General features: G+C 40.9%; 2 protein-coding genes across 3 annotated transcripts in view; one reads left to right on the top strand and one right to left on the bottom strand.

Annotated features, from left to right (window-relative positions):
* Positions 1–10,346, bottom strand: part of jph3b (junctophilin 3b) — a 55,429-nt gene extending 45,083 nt beyond the window's left edge. The window contains exon 1 of one of the 2 annotated variants that reach the window (XM_055191807.2): positions 10,216–10,346. Coding sequence is in view for 1 of the 2 variants with exons in the window: in XM_055191806.2 (XP_055047781.1) it covers positions 4,855–5,236 (382 nt within the window). In the remaining variant the exon portion in view is untranslated. Of the gene's footprint in view, positions 1–4,854; positions 6,513–10,215 lie in introns of those variants that run through there. The other variant, XM_055191806.2, reaches the window with a different exon arrangement.
* zcchc14 (zinc finger, CCHC domain containing 14) overlaps positions 9,415–14,747 on the top strand; it is a 35,593-nt gene continuing 30,260 nt past the window's right edge. Inside the window, exon 1 of the mRNA XM_055191805.2 lies at positions 9,415–10,794. Within this exon, the coding sequence (XP_055047780.2) occupies positions 10,174–10,794 (621 nt within the window). The 5' untranslated portion in view covers positions 9,415–10,173. The remainder of the gene's footprint in view (positions 10,795–14,747) is intronic.

The following is a 14,747-nucleotide window of genomic DNA, read 5'->3' as shown; positions in this document are numbered from 1 at the left end:
TATGGCATGCAGTTGCCTCAAAGTTATAAAACATTAAAAAACTTCGATGCAAAGTCGAATTAACATTAACAATCCTAATTAGTTTTATATTTTTTATTTTACCCGATTTATTTATGCAGCTAAAATACTTGCCGGTAGACTAAGATTTAACGGATATGAAATGCACAAATGAAATCATAGGATTCGCTGTACAGCTGCCAGTTTCACCAACTCCATCACCCAAAATATATTTTTTAAATAGTTTCTTAATCCTGTAGCATTTAATAGTTCGCAGTTGATGTCCCTTTGGAAAACATAATTAAAATCTAACAACCATCAATGTAATGATGTCTAATTATGTGAATGTTTTATTCTTTAAATATAAAAATATTTGCCTAATTAAACACGGAGTGTTTTTTTTTTTACAAATATTTAGTTATATAGACTGCAATGTAAGCTTTTATGAAAGTGATGGCCCCTAGTGGAGTCATGTGGGATAAGGTATAGCTAAGAGCGCTCCAGACTAGGGTTGTGCCGATAGACGATAGTATCGTGTATCGACGATCTTCAGACATATCGCCAATGGCAGGCTTTCATGGCGATAGTCAAGACGATAGTTTGCGAATGGTTATTATTATTATTATTATTATTATCATCATAGTTTTATATTAACACCCACAATGCATGCTTTTCCTCACATGAGGGTTTGTGGGCTTTACTTTACGCGGAGAGCTTGTAAAGAGAGAATTCCTTCTTGCACGTACCTGCACTTAATGCGCGCGTCTTGGTCTCCTTCTACCACTAAATCCAGCACGCCGCGTCATGAGCAGCTGCGCTTCTCTCTGTCTCACGTGCACGCGCTCTCGCGTCTGTCCGCAGTCTAAACATAAACTAAAGCAGTAATCCTTATTTGTTCAGTTTAATGCGTTTCATGCGAGCTGATGCAAACTTTACTTTTTCTTTAAAATATGACCCGCTGCATATTAGCGCCTCTCTCTCACTCTCGCGTACGTGCAGAGAGCTGCGCTCTGTCCGAAGTCAGATCAGGTATTAATCCTGTTTATGATATGCATTTCAATGACTTGTAGCAACACGTCCCTCATGTTTAATATATGATTGTGTTTAAAATATGATCGCGTTCCGCGTTTAAAAAGGCACCTCATGAGAGCACCACTGCTTGACATGTGTATAGTCTTCTGCAACAGCACTAAATAAATGAATTGAATAGTTTGTATGTGCGCGCACGTGTGTGTGCGTGCGCAGATGCATGTTTTTACAGTTATATTAAGTAATCATGATAGGGTTTTAATGACGTGCTCGCTTTAATGGCATCAGTTTTAAGAAGGTTGCGGTCATGACGGTGTTACGGTCTTGTTTTTTTTGTCCACCCATCAAGTGACTTGTTATAATGAGTAAAAATTAACAAATAAAAAAAATGAGTAAACTACTGCCCCGCCCCCCGATAATATCGTGTATCGCCGATCTCACAGGCTGACGATAGGACGATCTCAAAAAAAGGGCATATCGCCCAACACTACTCCAGACCAACCTTACGAACGTATGATTTACAGAAGTGATACGTTACTAATAGCGTTTCGGAAAACACGTATTAGCGATAAGGTACAGCTTAAGGTACAACTTAAGAACGACGTAGCGTTAAGGTAGTTTCGGAGAACGCAGCCCAGTTACTTATCAGGCTACAGGTGAAGCAGCTCTTTACGCCTTCTAACCTCTCATAATAGGTCCTCATTTATGTCCAAGAGACTCAATAATAATCTTTTACATTTTAATCCTTTAATTTTTCATATTTAAAAATGTATGTGTGCTGCTGCGCATCCATGTGTGTGATAAGCAAACGTGCGTTGTCGTCTCGCTTATAGGCGCATATTACTAACATGCTCTTTAAATAAACAATATTGTGCCATAGACTTTAGACCAGGTTTTAGCTGGTCAATGGCGTAGTCTATTTGAGTTGCCTTAAAAATAGCAACGCACCTGAACACACCTCGTTTTCAGATCAGAATGCCCACGTGCGCAAAAATGCGTGCAAATGTATTTGCTATTTACACAATGTGGTGATGAACGTGAAAATTACAACTGCGTCAGGCTAAAACTAGCAAAAAACATTGTGCCGGGTGTATGATAGGGCCATTAACCTTTGAACGGTAGTGTATGTGCCTTATACAAGAATACTGTATACATACAAGCTAAAGAAAACTAATTAAACCTCTTAAAACTCGTCCTTTGCCAGTGTGGTGGGGGAATTCAGGTGAACAGATGCTTATGTGCCTCAGCTGTAGTCTACTCAGACACAGCATTGTAAGAGCTGATAATGCTACTATAAGCTTTCTGCGGCCCTAGCAACCTTCTTCTCTATTGTCTTATTTCTTCTCAATATCTGTTTTTTTTTAAACGCTTTCTGTGGTTGTGATTAAGTGGCCCAGATTAGCACCGAAGTAAACACCATTAGCGAGTAAGCCAGCCAATCAGAATGGTGAGCATCGAGTCTCCAGTGACAAGCTGACCTGCCGCCAGAGTCTGTGTGTGTTTCCACAGCAACTTGCTATGAAGACACATGGGCAACGCTTTCATAGTGCAGGGAGATTGCAAAAATAAAACAAAGAGAAGAAAGGTTATGCAGGTAACAGATGGATGGTTGGCACAAGTGTATTGCTCATTCATTGGAATCGACACAACTTGTTACAGTCAGATTGTCCTGAACTTAAAATGATCAAACATGTGCTGATTTTAACACTCTCTCTTTCTCTCTATAACAACATTTAAGGGCAACCCACATTAGGTATTACATGCTAGATTAAATTTGGTTCCTCATGTCTATACATTCAGCTACCTTTAGATTATCTATTATAAAGAGATAAGAATAAATTTTTGAGAATATCATAGCCACTTCAAAGTCACTATAAACACACAATAACTATGCTTTACATTTGAGGAGCTCAAATGCAAAAGGCGCTAAATGCCACTTGCGTAAAAAAATGAGATAATGATATTAAGCAAATGCTCTCGGCACATATTATACGTTCATCAAATACTTCCGCTTCAATCTGCTTAATCCCGGCCTCAGGCCATTTAGAAATACATTGTAAAAAGTTGAATTAATTTTAAAGAATTACTTCAAATTGGTAACAGATTTTTCAACTTAAATTTTCCCACTTTAAGTTACAATGCATTTTAAGGCTACGTTTACACGGAAACAATCTGAAAAGAAAACGCAAAAGTGGCATTGCGTTATTACTTTTAATTCTGCGTTTACAAGCATTTTGAGGTGGAAATCTGTGTGCACATGGTGACGCAAATGTGTATGATATTTGTTGTAGTATGCACTCCAGGCAGCTAGGTGGCAATGTGAAGCACTGACACACTACACTACAAAGTCCGCGCATCTCCCAGGTCTCGTCCAAAGCCGTCTGGTTTGCCTCCAACAAATTGGTGCATCAACAATTTGATGGAGGTAATTAATGTGCCTTATCTGATCAGAAATACTAGCTGTGAATATTTCGTACAACTGATGGAAAGACTCTTGTATATTTATCAGAGCTGCTATGGCAACCAGAAGGTCCGACATATGGAAATAATCCAACATGTTTGTTGTTATTTTCATGAACTGGCGTATGCCTGTGAAGTAAACGCGTATGCGACGAGAGCCACCGTGAGCAGACTTTTGCGTTTTACCCTTTAGACGGGAACGCGAGGGTAGATCGTTTTTAAGATTTCCACTCTGGAGGGTGGTTTCACTTTTTTGTGTTTTTTAGCCCCAAAAACGCTGTCACCCTGTAAACGAAAGGCACATCCGATAAAATATTTTTACGTTTTCACCCTCAAGCGTTCTCGTGTAAACAGGCCCCAAATGGCCTGAGGCCGGGATTAAGCAGATTGAATGACACAAGTGGGATTTAGCGCCTTTTGCATTTTAGCTCCTCAAATGTAAAGCATAGTTATTTTGTGGCTATGATATTCTCAAATATGAATTCTCATCTCGTTATATTCAATTTTTCACTTTTTACAGGGTACTCTGAGAGTCTGGTAAAAAAATGCTCATTTACAAAAAAAAAAAAAAAATGCACGCACTTAGAGGGTTTTGCATGAATTCTTAATGTATTTGTTCACATTATGATACTTTTATATTTTTAGTAACAGTGCAACTACAAGCGAATGCCTAACCACCATATTTCATCTACAGTGATTTACAGTACACATGTCAGCCAAAGAGTTTGGACAGATCACTGACTGAAAACTGTTTACTCTCTTCTCTAGAGTAGATGACATTAGACCCTTGCATATGCGTTATGTCAAATTACGGTACAGTGGCAGCTTTGCTTCTTCAGGTAAATGGTCTGTTCTGGTCTATGTCATAGTCTATGTCACTTATCATGTCACAAACTTTACATCAGTTTGCCATGTTATCTGCCATGATTTTTTGATAGTCTTCTTTCACACTAACCCCAGCATAAAATGCCTGAAACCTCTCGATACAACTCGAATAGGGGTTTCCTGTACTTTTTTAGGACTTGTACATTTATTTAATCTCTACCCCCCCACCACAGTAGATGTCTAACTGGGCTTAATTTGATCCTCCAAATTTATCTCTGCAGCTTCTGGAGAATGGAGGAAATAGCTTGTCCAGATGATGAAGGGAATGGGACAAAAAACTTAGGCTACAAGTCAAAAGTGATGGGTGGTGAAGTAATGGAAATTACAGGGTATTCTAGAAGTCTCTTACTTCAGTCTGCTGCAACAGTATGTATTGGCTGGCCTATTTTAAGTGTGTTGAGGATCACTTAAAGGTTAGTATTCAATGTAAACCCTTAAGACAAACTTTATCTCATCACGCAAACAAGTACATTAAAGTCTTACCTCCATCGGAGTACGTCTCTGTTCCATATCCATCCTGTAGTCCGTTGTTCCACGTACCCTCGTACTTGCCGCTGGTTCCCGTGCTCTCCCGCACACCGTAACGTCCCTTAAATCCATGTGTCCATTCGCCTTTATAAACCCACTTGCCCTTGTTTTCAACTCCAATGCCGTGGCGCTTGCCTTGCGCCCATGTCCCCTGATAGGTGTTCCCGCTGGGCCAGGTATAAACGCCCACCACCTCAAAGCCGTGACTCCATGAGCCCGCATACTCGCCTTGGCCCTTGGGTCCCGTGCAGATGCCATGGCCGTGGGCCTTTCCCTCTTCCCACCCTCCACAGTATGATCCCCCATCATCAAAGTTGAACCTGCCCCCAGTGGACATGCATGAAATAGGTTTTGGCAAATACTCCAAACCTCAAAAAGAAAAGAAAAGAAAGTAAGAACCAAACAAACTCAGACTTAGAAATAGGGCCAGGGTGTTGGTATAAAGCTCGGGCAGGAAGACACCCCTGAAATCTCCTGCTAATGGCGGCAGATGAACAATTTATGAAGTTAAAAGAAAGAAAGAGGAGCCCTCCAGGGCAGTAGTCCCCTCCTGTCAAACCAGGCAGGAGCAGTTTGAGCCCACTCAGACCATCCTCTTTCAGGAGTGGAGCTTGTTATTCACGAGTTGCTTTCCTGCGGCTGCTTCTCAGCGATGAAAGTGGGCCCACGCCAGCCATGCGCCTTGTCGTACCGTTACTAACGCAGCAACAATTATTTCGCTTCTGGTACTCCGTCCCCCTCCTTGTTCCTGCCTCCACGCAGGCCCCCAGTGCCAGCACACACCTACCCTGACACCCGCTCACCCTCTCTGGGGCTTTGAACAGCTTTACTTCCCCTCCCTGACGTTGAGACCACCAGGCTCCACCTAGAAACCTGTGACGGCCGGCAGATGAAGCAGTCAGGTAGCATTTACAAATGTATCCGCTCTGTCACGAGCTCGCTCACTGTTGTAACACATTTACGCGACATGCTGATGCCACGCTGGGAGTCAGAGTGTAGAAAAAATAAGAAAAATGGATTCTGCAAGGTTCAGTCTCTGTCAGCTAGCAGCAATGCAGTCTATCGCATGCATATGTACGCACCCTCTCACCCGCACAGGATGAGCGCACGGCTTAATCGCAAACAAACTGATGTGATTAATTCCTTATCGGGGCACCGTTTTGTCGTTCTCCTATCCTCTTTGCTCTCTTTTAGGGTTGGGTAAAAATCCTCTGCTCCAGTTTGCTTTCAAGTGTAAAACCCAGAGTCATTATTCCAGATTTATCTTCTCCTGGTCTTCCTTGACTACAAGCACATTGTTGGAATGATTTTCATGTGTCGCGGATTGTCTTTTCTCCGTCGTCATCTTATTCCTTCATAAGCTTGTATGTCTCTCTCTCTCTCTCTCTTACACTGGTGTCTCTCAAATCTGCTCATTAGAGGCGGACTGTTCCAACGCAGCCAACCCCCCTCCCCCTTTCACAAGCTCTCTGGCTCTCTCTCTCGCTCACCGTTCTTTTAAAGAGACATGCACTGTATCAACACACACCACTTTTCTCTCTCCATCTCTTTCCACCTCAGGGAGCAAAGATTGCTTTTCCTAATTGCCCGGCTTAGTCCTTCCCCTACCCTCCCTCTAAATCTCAGTTGCTCTGCCCTCATAGAATAATTAGAGCATTTGTCGGTTAATGATATGGCTTTAGATAATGCATTACATTAGTTGATATAAAAACGTGACCTTGCCTCAGTCATTGTGACTATTCGTCATTGGATACCATGATGTTTGTGAGCCACAATGGGTATTTTTTACTCTTATTCACTATGGGTGACTTCTATGATTCATAGTTGGAGTGTATTGTGATTGAGGTCACTACATACAACACAGCTACAGATCGCAGAGATAACAGTATCACGCTGTTCTTAAATGCTTACTCTGTATTTCTGTCTTTAGCAACACTCAGGGGATCTCTGTATACTCTGTCTCCTTCTCAAACAGCTTTTCAATAGATGTTTCCAGAACACATAAGGATGCAAGAGGGTCACCGTGCACTTTAGGCTGACGTTTGGTATAATACTTCAAAATACTGGGTGTAGATTTTTTACATAAACAAAAACAAAGATGTACCGTTCGTTTTGTGATTATTATTGTGTGTAAAAGTTTGTTTGTGAAGTAGACGCATATTTATCCTCTCAATTATAGGGGATCAACTCTGAAAGAGCTGGGTAAAAATAAACAGCAAGGTCTGGTGTGCTCCTTCAGCTCGGCAGGGAGCAGACACCCAGGTTTTCTGAGGAAAACAGGTCACCTACCATTTCACTCAAACTAGCTTTTATGTATGTGACTTATTACACCATATCTGTGTTTGACTAAGCAATGCTAGATCACTGCTTCTGGTGGTTTAGCTGATGAGGCCAGTTTGTTGCTAGCCTGCTGTTGGCTTGATTAGCATTGGATGGGGATTTTATGAGATGAGATCGGCAGGCAGAGCGTGGGAGTGTGTGTGAGAGAGGAGGAGAAAAAGAGACAGAGCTCCTGAAGCTCAATTATTTGCGTATTGCGTTAGCAACGCAAAAATCATGGGTTCGATTTCAGGGAACATAATGATAAAATGTATACTTTGAATGCACTGTAAGTTTATTTGGATAAAAGCGTCTGACAAATGCATTTTGTAAAATGTAACTACTTGAGCATTATCCTGTTCAATTAGCTTATCTCCACAGAATTGTTGGAGAGATAATAGATGCCATTTGTAAAACATTAATTGTAATGCCAAAATGTAACTGTCGATTATCTGCTGTACCATGGAGCATTTGATGCAGACACATAATAGCTGTTTGAGGCCGGGGAGCCTTACCATTCTTTCAAACACGCCGTTACCATTGTTGACTTCTTTTTTGAGGGCGCACATCGCAAAGCTCGTCAAACATGTACAACCCCTGTCGGGTTTTGTAAATTTCCACAGCCTGTTTTAGCGAACAAGTCTGAGTAACGCGACCGGTGACTTCTCTTCCGAGGGTCGCCGTAAATTCAAAATATGTGTTCGGAGTGTCGTGTGTGTGGCTCGTAATGTCAAAATTTGTATTCGGTCTGTCATGTGTATCACGCGTCATATCAAAATAAATGCCTGCGGCAGACATTTCGAAGAGGTTTATGATAAAAGAGACTCTCACGCTTGCCAGATACTCACTTAATCTCACGTGTAACCAGAGTATAGTGTTAAGTTAGTGTCTTGCGAGTATTCTGTGAACGTCTTTTTTATCATGGACCCTTTCGATGCATGTGCAGCGGGCAGGTATTTTGACGTGGCGCATGATGCACAAAGGTTCACATGACACACCGAACACGTATTTCGACATGACGAGCCACACACACGACACCCCGAACACACACCTCAAACCCGCGCCCCTCGGAAAAGTCACCGGCCACCACTTCCTGTCACTCAAGACTTGTTAGCAAAAAAACAAAAAGGCTGTGGATATTTATGAAACCCTGCAGCACAACTTAAAGTATAAATGCTGTTATTGACATTCCAGACAATTTTTTTTCTTAACTATTTAACCACAGGGGTTAATTAGTAAATAGATGGACATTTGCTATTTGAACAAGTTTTTAGCTTTTGTGCATTTCTATAACAAACTGAACTTGGTGGAAAAGCTAACCTTATAAGCTAATCTTATTTTTTATTTTTTACCTAAATCCACTCAACCTTTTGAGATATTTTTAAAACATTTCCAAAGTGAGAGCTTATTGCTCCCTCTAGTGTTCGTTTATTAACATTTACCGTTCAGTAGCCAAGCCAGCTTCTTACTATATACTTATATTAAAATATACTAGCGTTAAGTCTACCACATTTGTGTATGATCCTAATAATTGTTGTTTTTCTATATTTATAATATCAATTTCGAGTTCAAAGATTGACAAGATGCTATTATATATATATATATAAGTAGTGGAAAATGTATTTTTTTGTGTGTGAGTTAAATCTAAAAAGCACATTTGTTTTAAATAAATAAATAAATAAAACAACTTGCATGTGGTACTGAGGAAAATCAATGATAAAGACAACAGCTACTTTTTTTTCTATTTCATATAAAAAACTAGGACAGAAAAATAGTAACGTTTATATGACACTATCCTCCCTTTAGATTGGGTTAGGATATGTATACGGCTCCGTCCTTGATTGAGAGCTCTGGGACGATTGGCGCCATCATCGGGAAAGTTGACGTAATGAAATGACTAAACCAGAGATTTCTTGAGCAAATGGCATATTCGTGCCTACAGTTACTACCACCACAATACTACACGTTTTTATAAAACTTGAACTAGTTCCACCTTATGCGTAAAGGTCAAACAATTACTGTAAAGTAAATGTACCGCACGCTTCAGTATCATACAGTATTATACTGTACACATCAAATATGACTGTAAGATATGAGAATGGCAATTTGACCAATCAGAGCCGGATCATGATTACTGACAAACCGCTCGTCCAATAACAATTGCGCATGGGAGGGGTTTACGTGAAGTTCGGATAGCGAACTACAGTCAGTTTGCCTCGACTTCACGACAGGATAATGATAGGTAACGAAACCGCTGATTAACTCACTCGCGAGTAACGCTTTGTGTGCGAATAGGAGCTCTGGATAAAGTGTCACCTTTTGGAAACCATTAAAACCCGCTACTCTTTAACGTCCGACGTAAGAATACGCCGTCCATTCTGGCAGTCAAACTGTTACAAATGGGGAGTTTTCCACATGAAACGAGCGTTGCCTTTTGCTGGTGCAATGCCGACCTGGACAGATCGGCGCAATGGAGACTGTGAGATGTAAAACAGGGGTCTTTATTGATGTTTTGTAATCTGGACTCTATTTAATAACTGGCTGACGTGGGATCGTGCAGAGGGGGGCTGGCGGAAAAAGAAGAGACATGGGCTTGCAGAGGGGCTGCGCCGCCGCGCGTCTGGGATTAACTTACTGTAAACACACTTTATTTCTTCAATAAGTTTCTCCTTATACCATTTACTCCTAACCGCTTTAATAATATAATGCAACCGTTTGTGTATAAATCGCGAAGGAAACGTTGGGATTTGAGTAAGTTAGAGTTTGTTATTGTAGCGGTTTTCTTGAGAAGCTCAAGCTGACCACTGCTTAGGAGTTTATGGATGTTTACGTATGTAAATAACGTTAGTTTGAAAGTTTATAAAGTCTCGATCTTGTCATCACTCCGACATTTTGGTGTATTAATTATTTTTTCATATCCTCCATTTATGTGGCTTATAAAGAGTACTGTTTAAAATGGTTGAGAATAGGTGTTTTGTTCAAAGAGAGGATGTTTACCGCTGGTTCTCGGTGCTGAGTTCGGCACATAGGGCTGAATTCCTTTGTGGCCTTTTGGACCTGTGCGTGCCCATCGAGCTGCGCTTCCTCGGTTCGTGTTTGGAGGACCTGGCCCGAAAAGACTACCACTCCCTGAGGGATGCTGAAATCAAAGCCAACAACCCGGCCGACCTCGCCAACCTTACCAACATCACGGATGAGGTCGTAAGGAGCAAGTTGCTCGTCTCCCTCGCGCTCCTCAGCTCTGACAACCGCGTGGCGGCGGGAGTTTTGTTTCGGACTCTCACTCACATTGACACCATCATCAATAATTACGGCCTGCAGCTTAACGATGGACAGACAGGGGAGCAGTTTTTGCTCCTCTTCACCATGGCCTCTAACCACCCCGCCTTTAGTTTTCATCAGAAGCAGGTGCTGAGGCAGGAGTTGACGCAGATCCAGGAGATCCTACAAGTGACAGTTGGTGAGGCGCCGTCGACGTCACACGGAGGCGGGGCCAGTGGCCTCGCGACCTCTACCTTTCCTTCATACATCACCACCTTCAACTCTTGCCAGACCGGATGTCCGTGCTGCACAAAGGTGAGATGAATTTAGAGAGGTTAAAATAGAAAGTCTGTCATACATTTACCTCATGTTTACCCCGACAAAAAGAGACATTTTAAAGATCTTTTTTCAGAGTAGCTCTTTAAAGGCCAACTGAAGCAGTTTAAAATGTTTGATACATTGATGGAGTTGTCACTAGAGACCCAAGTCCTACCGAGCGGGTTTGGGTCTAAAAGTTTAACATGTGCCTCGGACACAGGTATATTAGTGGTCTCGGGTAAGTTAAATGAATGTATTTTTGCCGAATGGACCCGAGAAGACCAAACTATTTTCCATGTGTGCATCAAGTCCTTTACCAACCACCGCATCTGTTTTCCAAGAGAGCTTGCAACATCGTGTGGCTGGCGGAAGGTTAATTTTCGTTGAACTGTCAATCAATTCTGAATGCACACTGTGTTACCTTGGTGTCAGATAACAAATGAAAATAATAGAACAGTTGGCCAAATGGTTTGCGAGGCCACCTGGGTTTCTGGTGTGTGCGGATGCAGACAGGGTTTTTCTTTAAAGGGACAATAAGTAGGATTTACCCCCATCTAATGGTGAAATTGTATTTTGCATTCAAGCGAATAGTGCTCTCTAGCGCCTCGCTTTTCCAAATGCGTGTTGCAACTACGGTAGTTGTTATGTAATCACTGATCTCCTTGTCCGTTTCAGCTAGTTCACGTGTTCTGAATGAAAACGCGTTGTGGAAACGCTTTGGTAGGCTAGTGCTTTTTGTCCCTCTCTGCTATTATAGTTTATCAATAAGGCGGAACGACATTAAACTTTAAGCTTCCTTGGACTTATCCGTTCAATGTAAGTTAAGAGAAGAAATTCTAAGCTTACAAAGAAAAGTCAGATCACTGGCAGAGGTCATTTGACACCAACGAGGACATATTTAAAAAAAAAGGCATTGATTTTAATTAATAAAACACTTAAACCCTACTTACTGTCCCTTTAAAAAAAGATTTATGCACGTCGGGTTCGTGTAAAAAGTAGTTCGGCTCATTTTGGGTTGGGTACATTTCTTGTTGGAACCCAAGAAGACCTCTAGTTGTCACTCAAACAGAAAATGAGGGCGGGACGTATTGGTTGCCCCATCTCCTTTTAAATAGCCAGGAGTAGCTGTGTTTCGTTTTGGTAAGCTGCGTCCTCCGGAGGTCACATTCAAAGGCTGCATACATCAGAAGGCTGTCTAATTTCAGTAAAGCAAGTAGGACACTCTGAACGCGACCTTCGAATGCAATCTTTTTTCACAGGAATGCATGAGAAGTATCTTTTGGTGCTGCAAATAACCCACAATTCCTTACGTTGCCGCGAATAATGTTATTTGTTCGGATGGCAGTGGTTTCGTGGTTTATGTAGTTTGTCTACAAATTGGAAGGTTGGTGGTTCAATCCCTGGCTCCACCTGACCAAGTGTCGAGGTGTCCTTGAGCAAGACACCTAACCCCAGCTGCTCCCGACGAGCTGGATGGCGCCTTGCATGCCTGACACTGCCATCGGTGTATGAATGTGTGAGTGAATGGGTGAATGTGAGGCAATATCGCTTTGGATGGCCATTGGTCTATGAAAGCACTATATAAATGCAGTCAATTTACCATTTATTTCTTAATGTCATACCCTGTGGCTATGCACTATGTACTCTTTTAAAGGGGTTGTATCATTTCAAATGCAATGCTTAGAGGTTTTTAATAACTGTTTAAGCAGTTTCCCGGATGATGCCAAGTGACGTCAATCGCGTAACATAAAAACAGTCAATTAAAATGAACATTGTACATGTGACTTTTGATGTCAGTTTTACTTGTTTTGCCCAACATGACCTCAGTTACTGTCAGACAACAGTCTAATCATCCATACAGATGAACTTTGCTTTAACATTGCCTTCTCTCTTCCACACTGCAACTGTTGAGCGCACCCTCCCTGTGAGATTTAAATGCTTGTGTTTTGAGCACACTAGTTTTTAGATCATTTTGAAGGGATAGTTTAACGAAAACTAAAAATTTTGCTTTGGATGTAAGATCTAAGAAGTAAGGATGCCTCATGGCAGATCAGTGATGCAACATGTTTTTGCAAGTCACATGACCGATCTTGTTGCTGCAAGTTAACATTTGCAAAAGTGCAAATAAGAGTCACACGCTGTGGAGGAGAGGAAGATTTTCAGACAATAATAAGTGAAATTTTGGTCTCTTGTTGTTCGGACCAGATTTATTTCTTTACAGTACTCCACTATTATATAGAAATCAGTGACTGCTTGGTTAAATAGCTGATTTTTTTAAACAGTAAAAGTCTTACAAGTTTTGAAAGACACGAGGATGAGCAAATTATGACATAGATGATAGATGCGGTCCCCAATGTTCATGTTTTCTAAATCATCCCTTGCTGAGTTTGAACCTACAATATTTTGTTACAAGCGCAAATCTTTAACCATCACCCCAAGATATATAGGTCAGTTTAAATTTATTCAGAAACACCTATGGGGAGATTCCTAGGGCAACAGTAATAATCTAGGGTCAGCTGGCGCAAAAAACAGTTCAGCTCTGAGATCTTACAAGTGTTTACTGTCATTTTATTGGATTTGTTCTCCTGGGGGTCCTAAGTCCAGGAGCACTTTAAAAGAATCAATGATGACTTTTACGGCGACTGGCACTGTACACTTTCTCAAACCCAACGTGTAATTAAATGTAAGAAATGTGTAATTATGTTGTAAACCAAAAAATGTCATTTTGTCAACAAACAAGCTTGTGAACACAGTGACGGTGACATTACATTTAAGTTAACATACAATACAAAACATTTTTTCAACATCAATTTGCTATACGTTGATGCAATTTATATTTACCGCATGACTGCATGACCTCATAATATCTGGTTTTCTTTTACACATATTTATGTCTACGCAAGCAGCACAATGTGCCCCTGTGGCATGTGTGAGACCCATGCTAGATTATTACATATTTTGAGGTAATAGTTAGCTAGAAAAAAACATAAACATGCAGCACATTGCAATAGAACCTGATTGAGGGGCCTAAACTTTATCCGAATGTACTTAGTCTGTCGGAAATGTGTCCTTGCTAGCCATGTGTATTCAGTTATTTTGTAACTATGATTTAGTAAAGTTAAAATAAGGGATCCACCGATCCGATATCTTGGATCGTAACGGCTCCGATCCAGCCTTTTTGCTGGATCAGATATTGGACTAACAGGACGACCCAATTCTGATACTGTGCGTTACCCATGGTTGTTATTGACAAAGTTTGTTAACAACTTTAGAACAAAGTATTATAAAAGCACCATACAGGGTTTTTTGCACTATATTCAAATTCTTTTTAATACATTCAATAGCTTCTTGTAAAGGAACAAACACATTTAAAGATATTTAAGTTCACAGAAACTCTGGACTTGCAACTGGGTTAATGCAGTGGTGAAGCGGACGGATGAAACGCGTCATACACACACACACACACACACAATAACTTTAGGCTATTTTAAAGATCTGATTTTATAAAATTTTATCTCAGTAATCCGTTAGATGGATGCAATTTACTATGTGTTGAGTACATTCTCTTTGTGTTTTAACGGTTATGAACTTTCCTTTGCGAGGATTCCCATGAGAAGATGCTTCAAGTGCATCAATTCTGCACCCGGGATGTGCGTAAAAGGCATGGTCTAGTCCATAATTCCCAAAATAACCATCTGCACACTTAAGCTTTTTTTACTGGAAAATATATTTAGCATATTTAAAAAATGGTATCGGTGCATCCGTAGTAGGGCTGTCACAATGATTAAATAATTTTCTCATCGCAATTGTTTGACCTCATCGTGATGATTTCAGATCACCGCAATGATTGCACATCTCTCTAAAAAACACAAGGGGGAGCTGCAGCCCCTGTACAAACAAAACAGTATCGGATTACTTTTAAATATGTGTTATGTGTATTAATATTTTCT

This window comes from Misgurnus anguillicaudatus, chromosome 6, assembly GCF_027580225.2.
Source record: "Misgurnus anguillicaudatus chromosome 6, ASM2758022v2, whole genome shotgun sequence".
Taxonomy (NCBI): Eukaryota; Metazoa; Chordata; class Actinopteri; order Cypriniformes; family Cobitidae; genus Misgurnus; species Misgurnus anguillicaudatus.
This window is presented reverse-complemented; position numbering and strand designations above follow the sequence as displayed.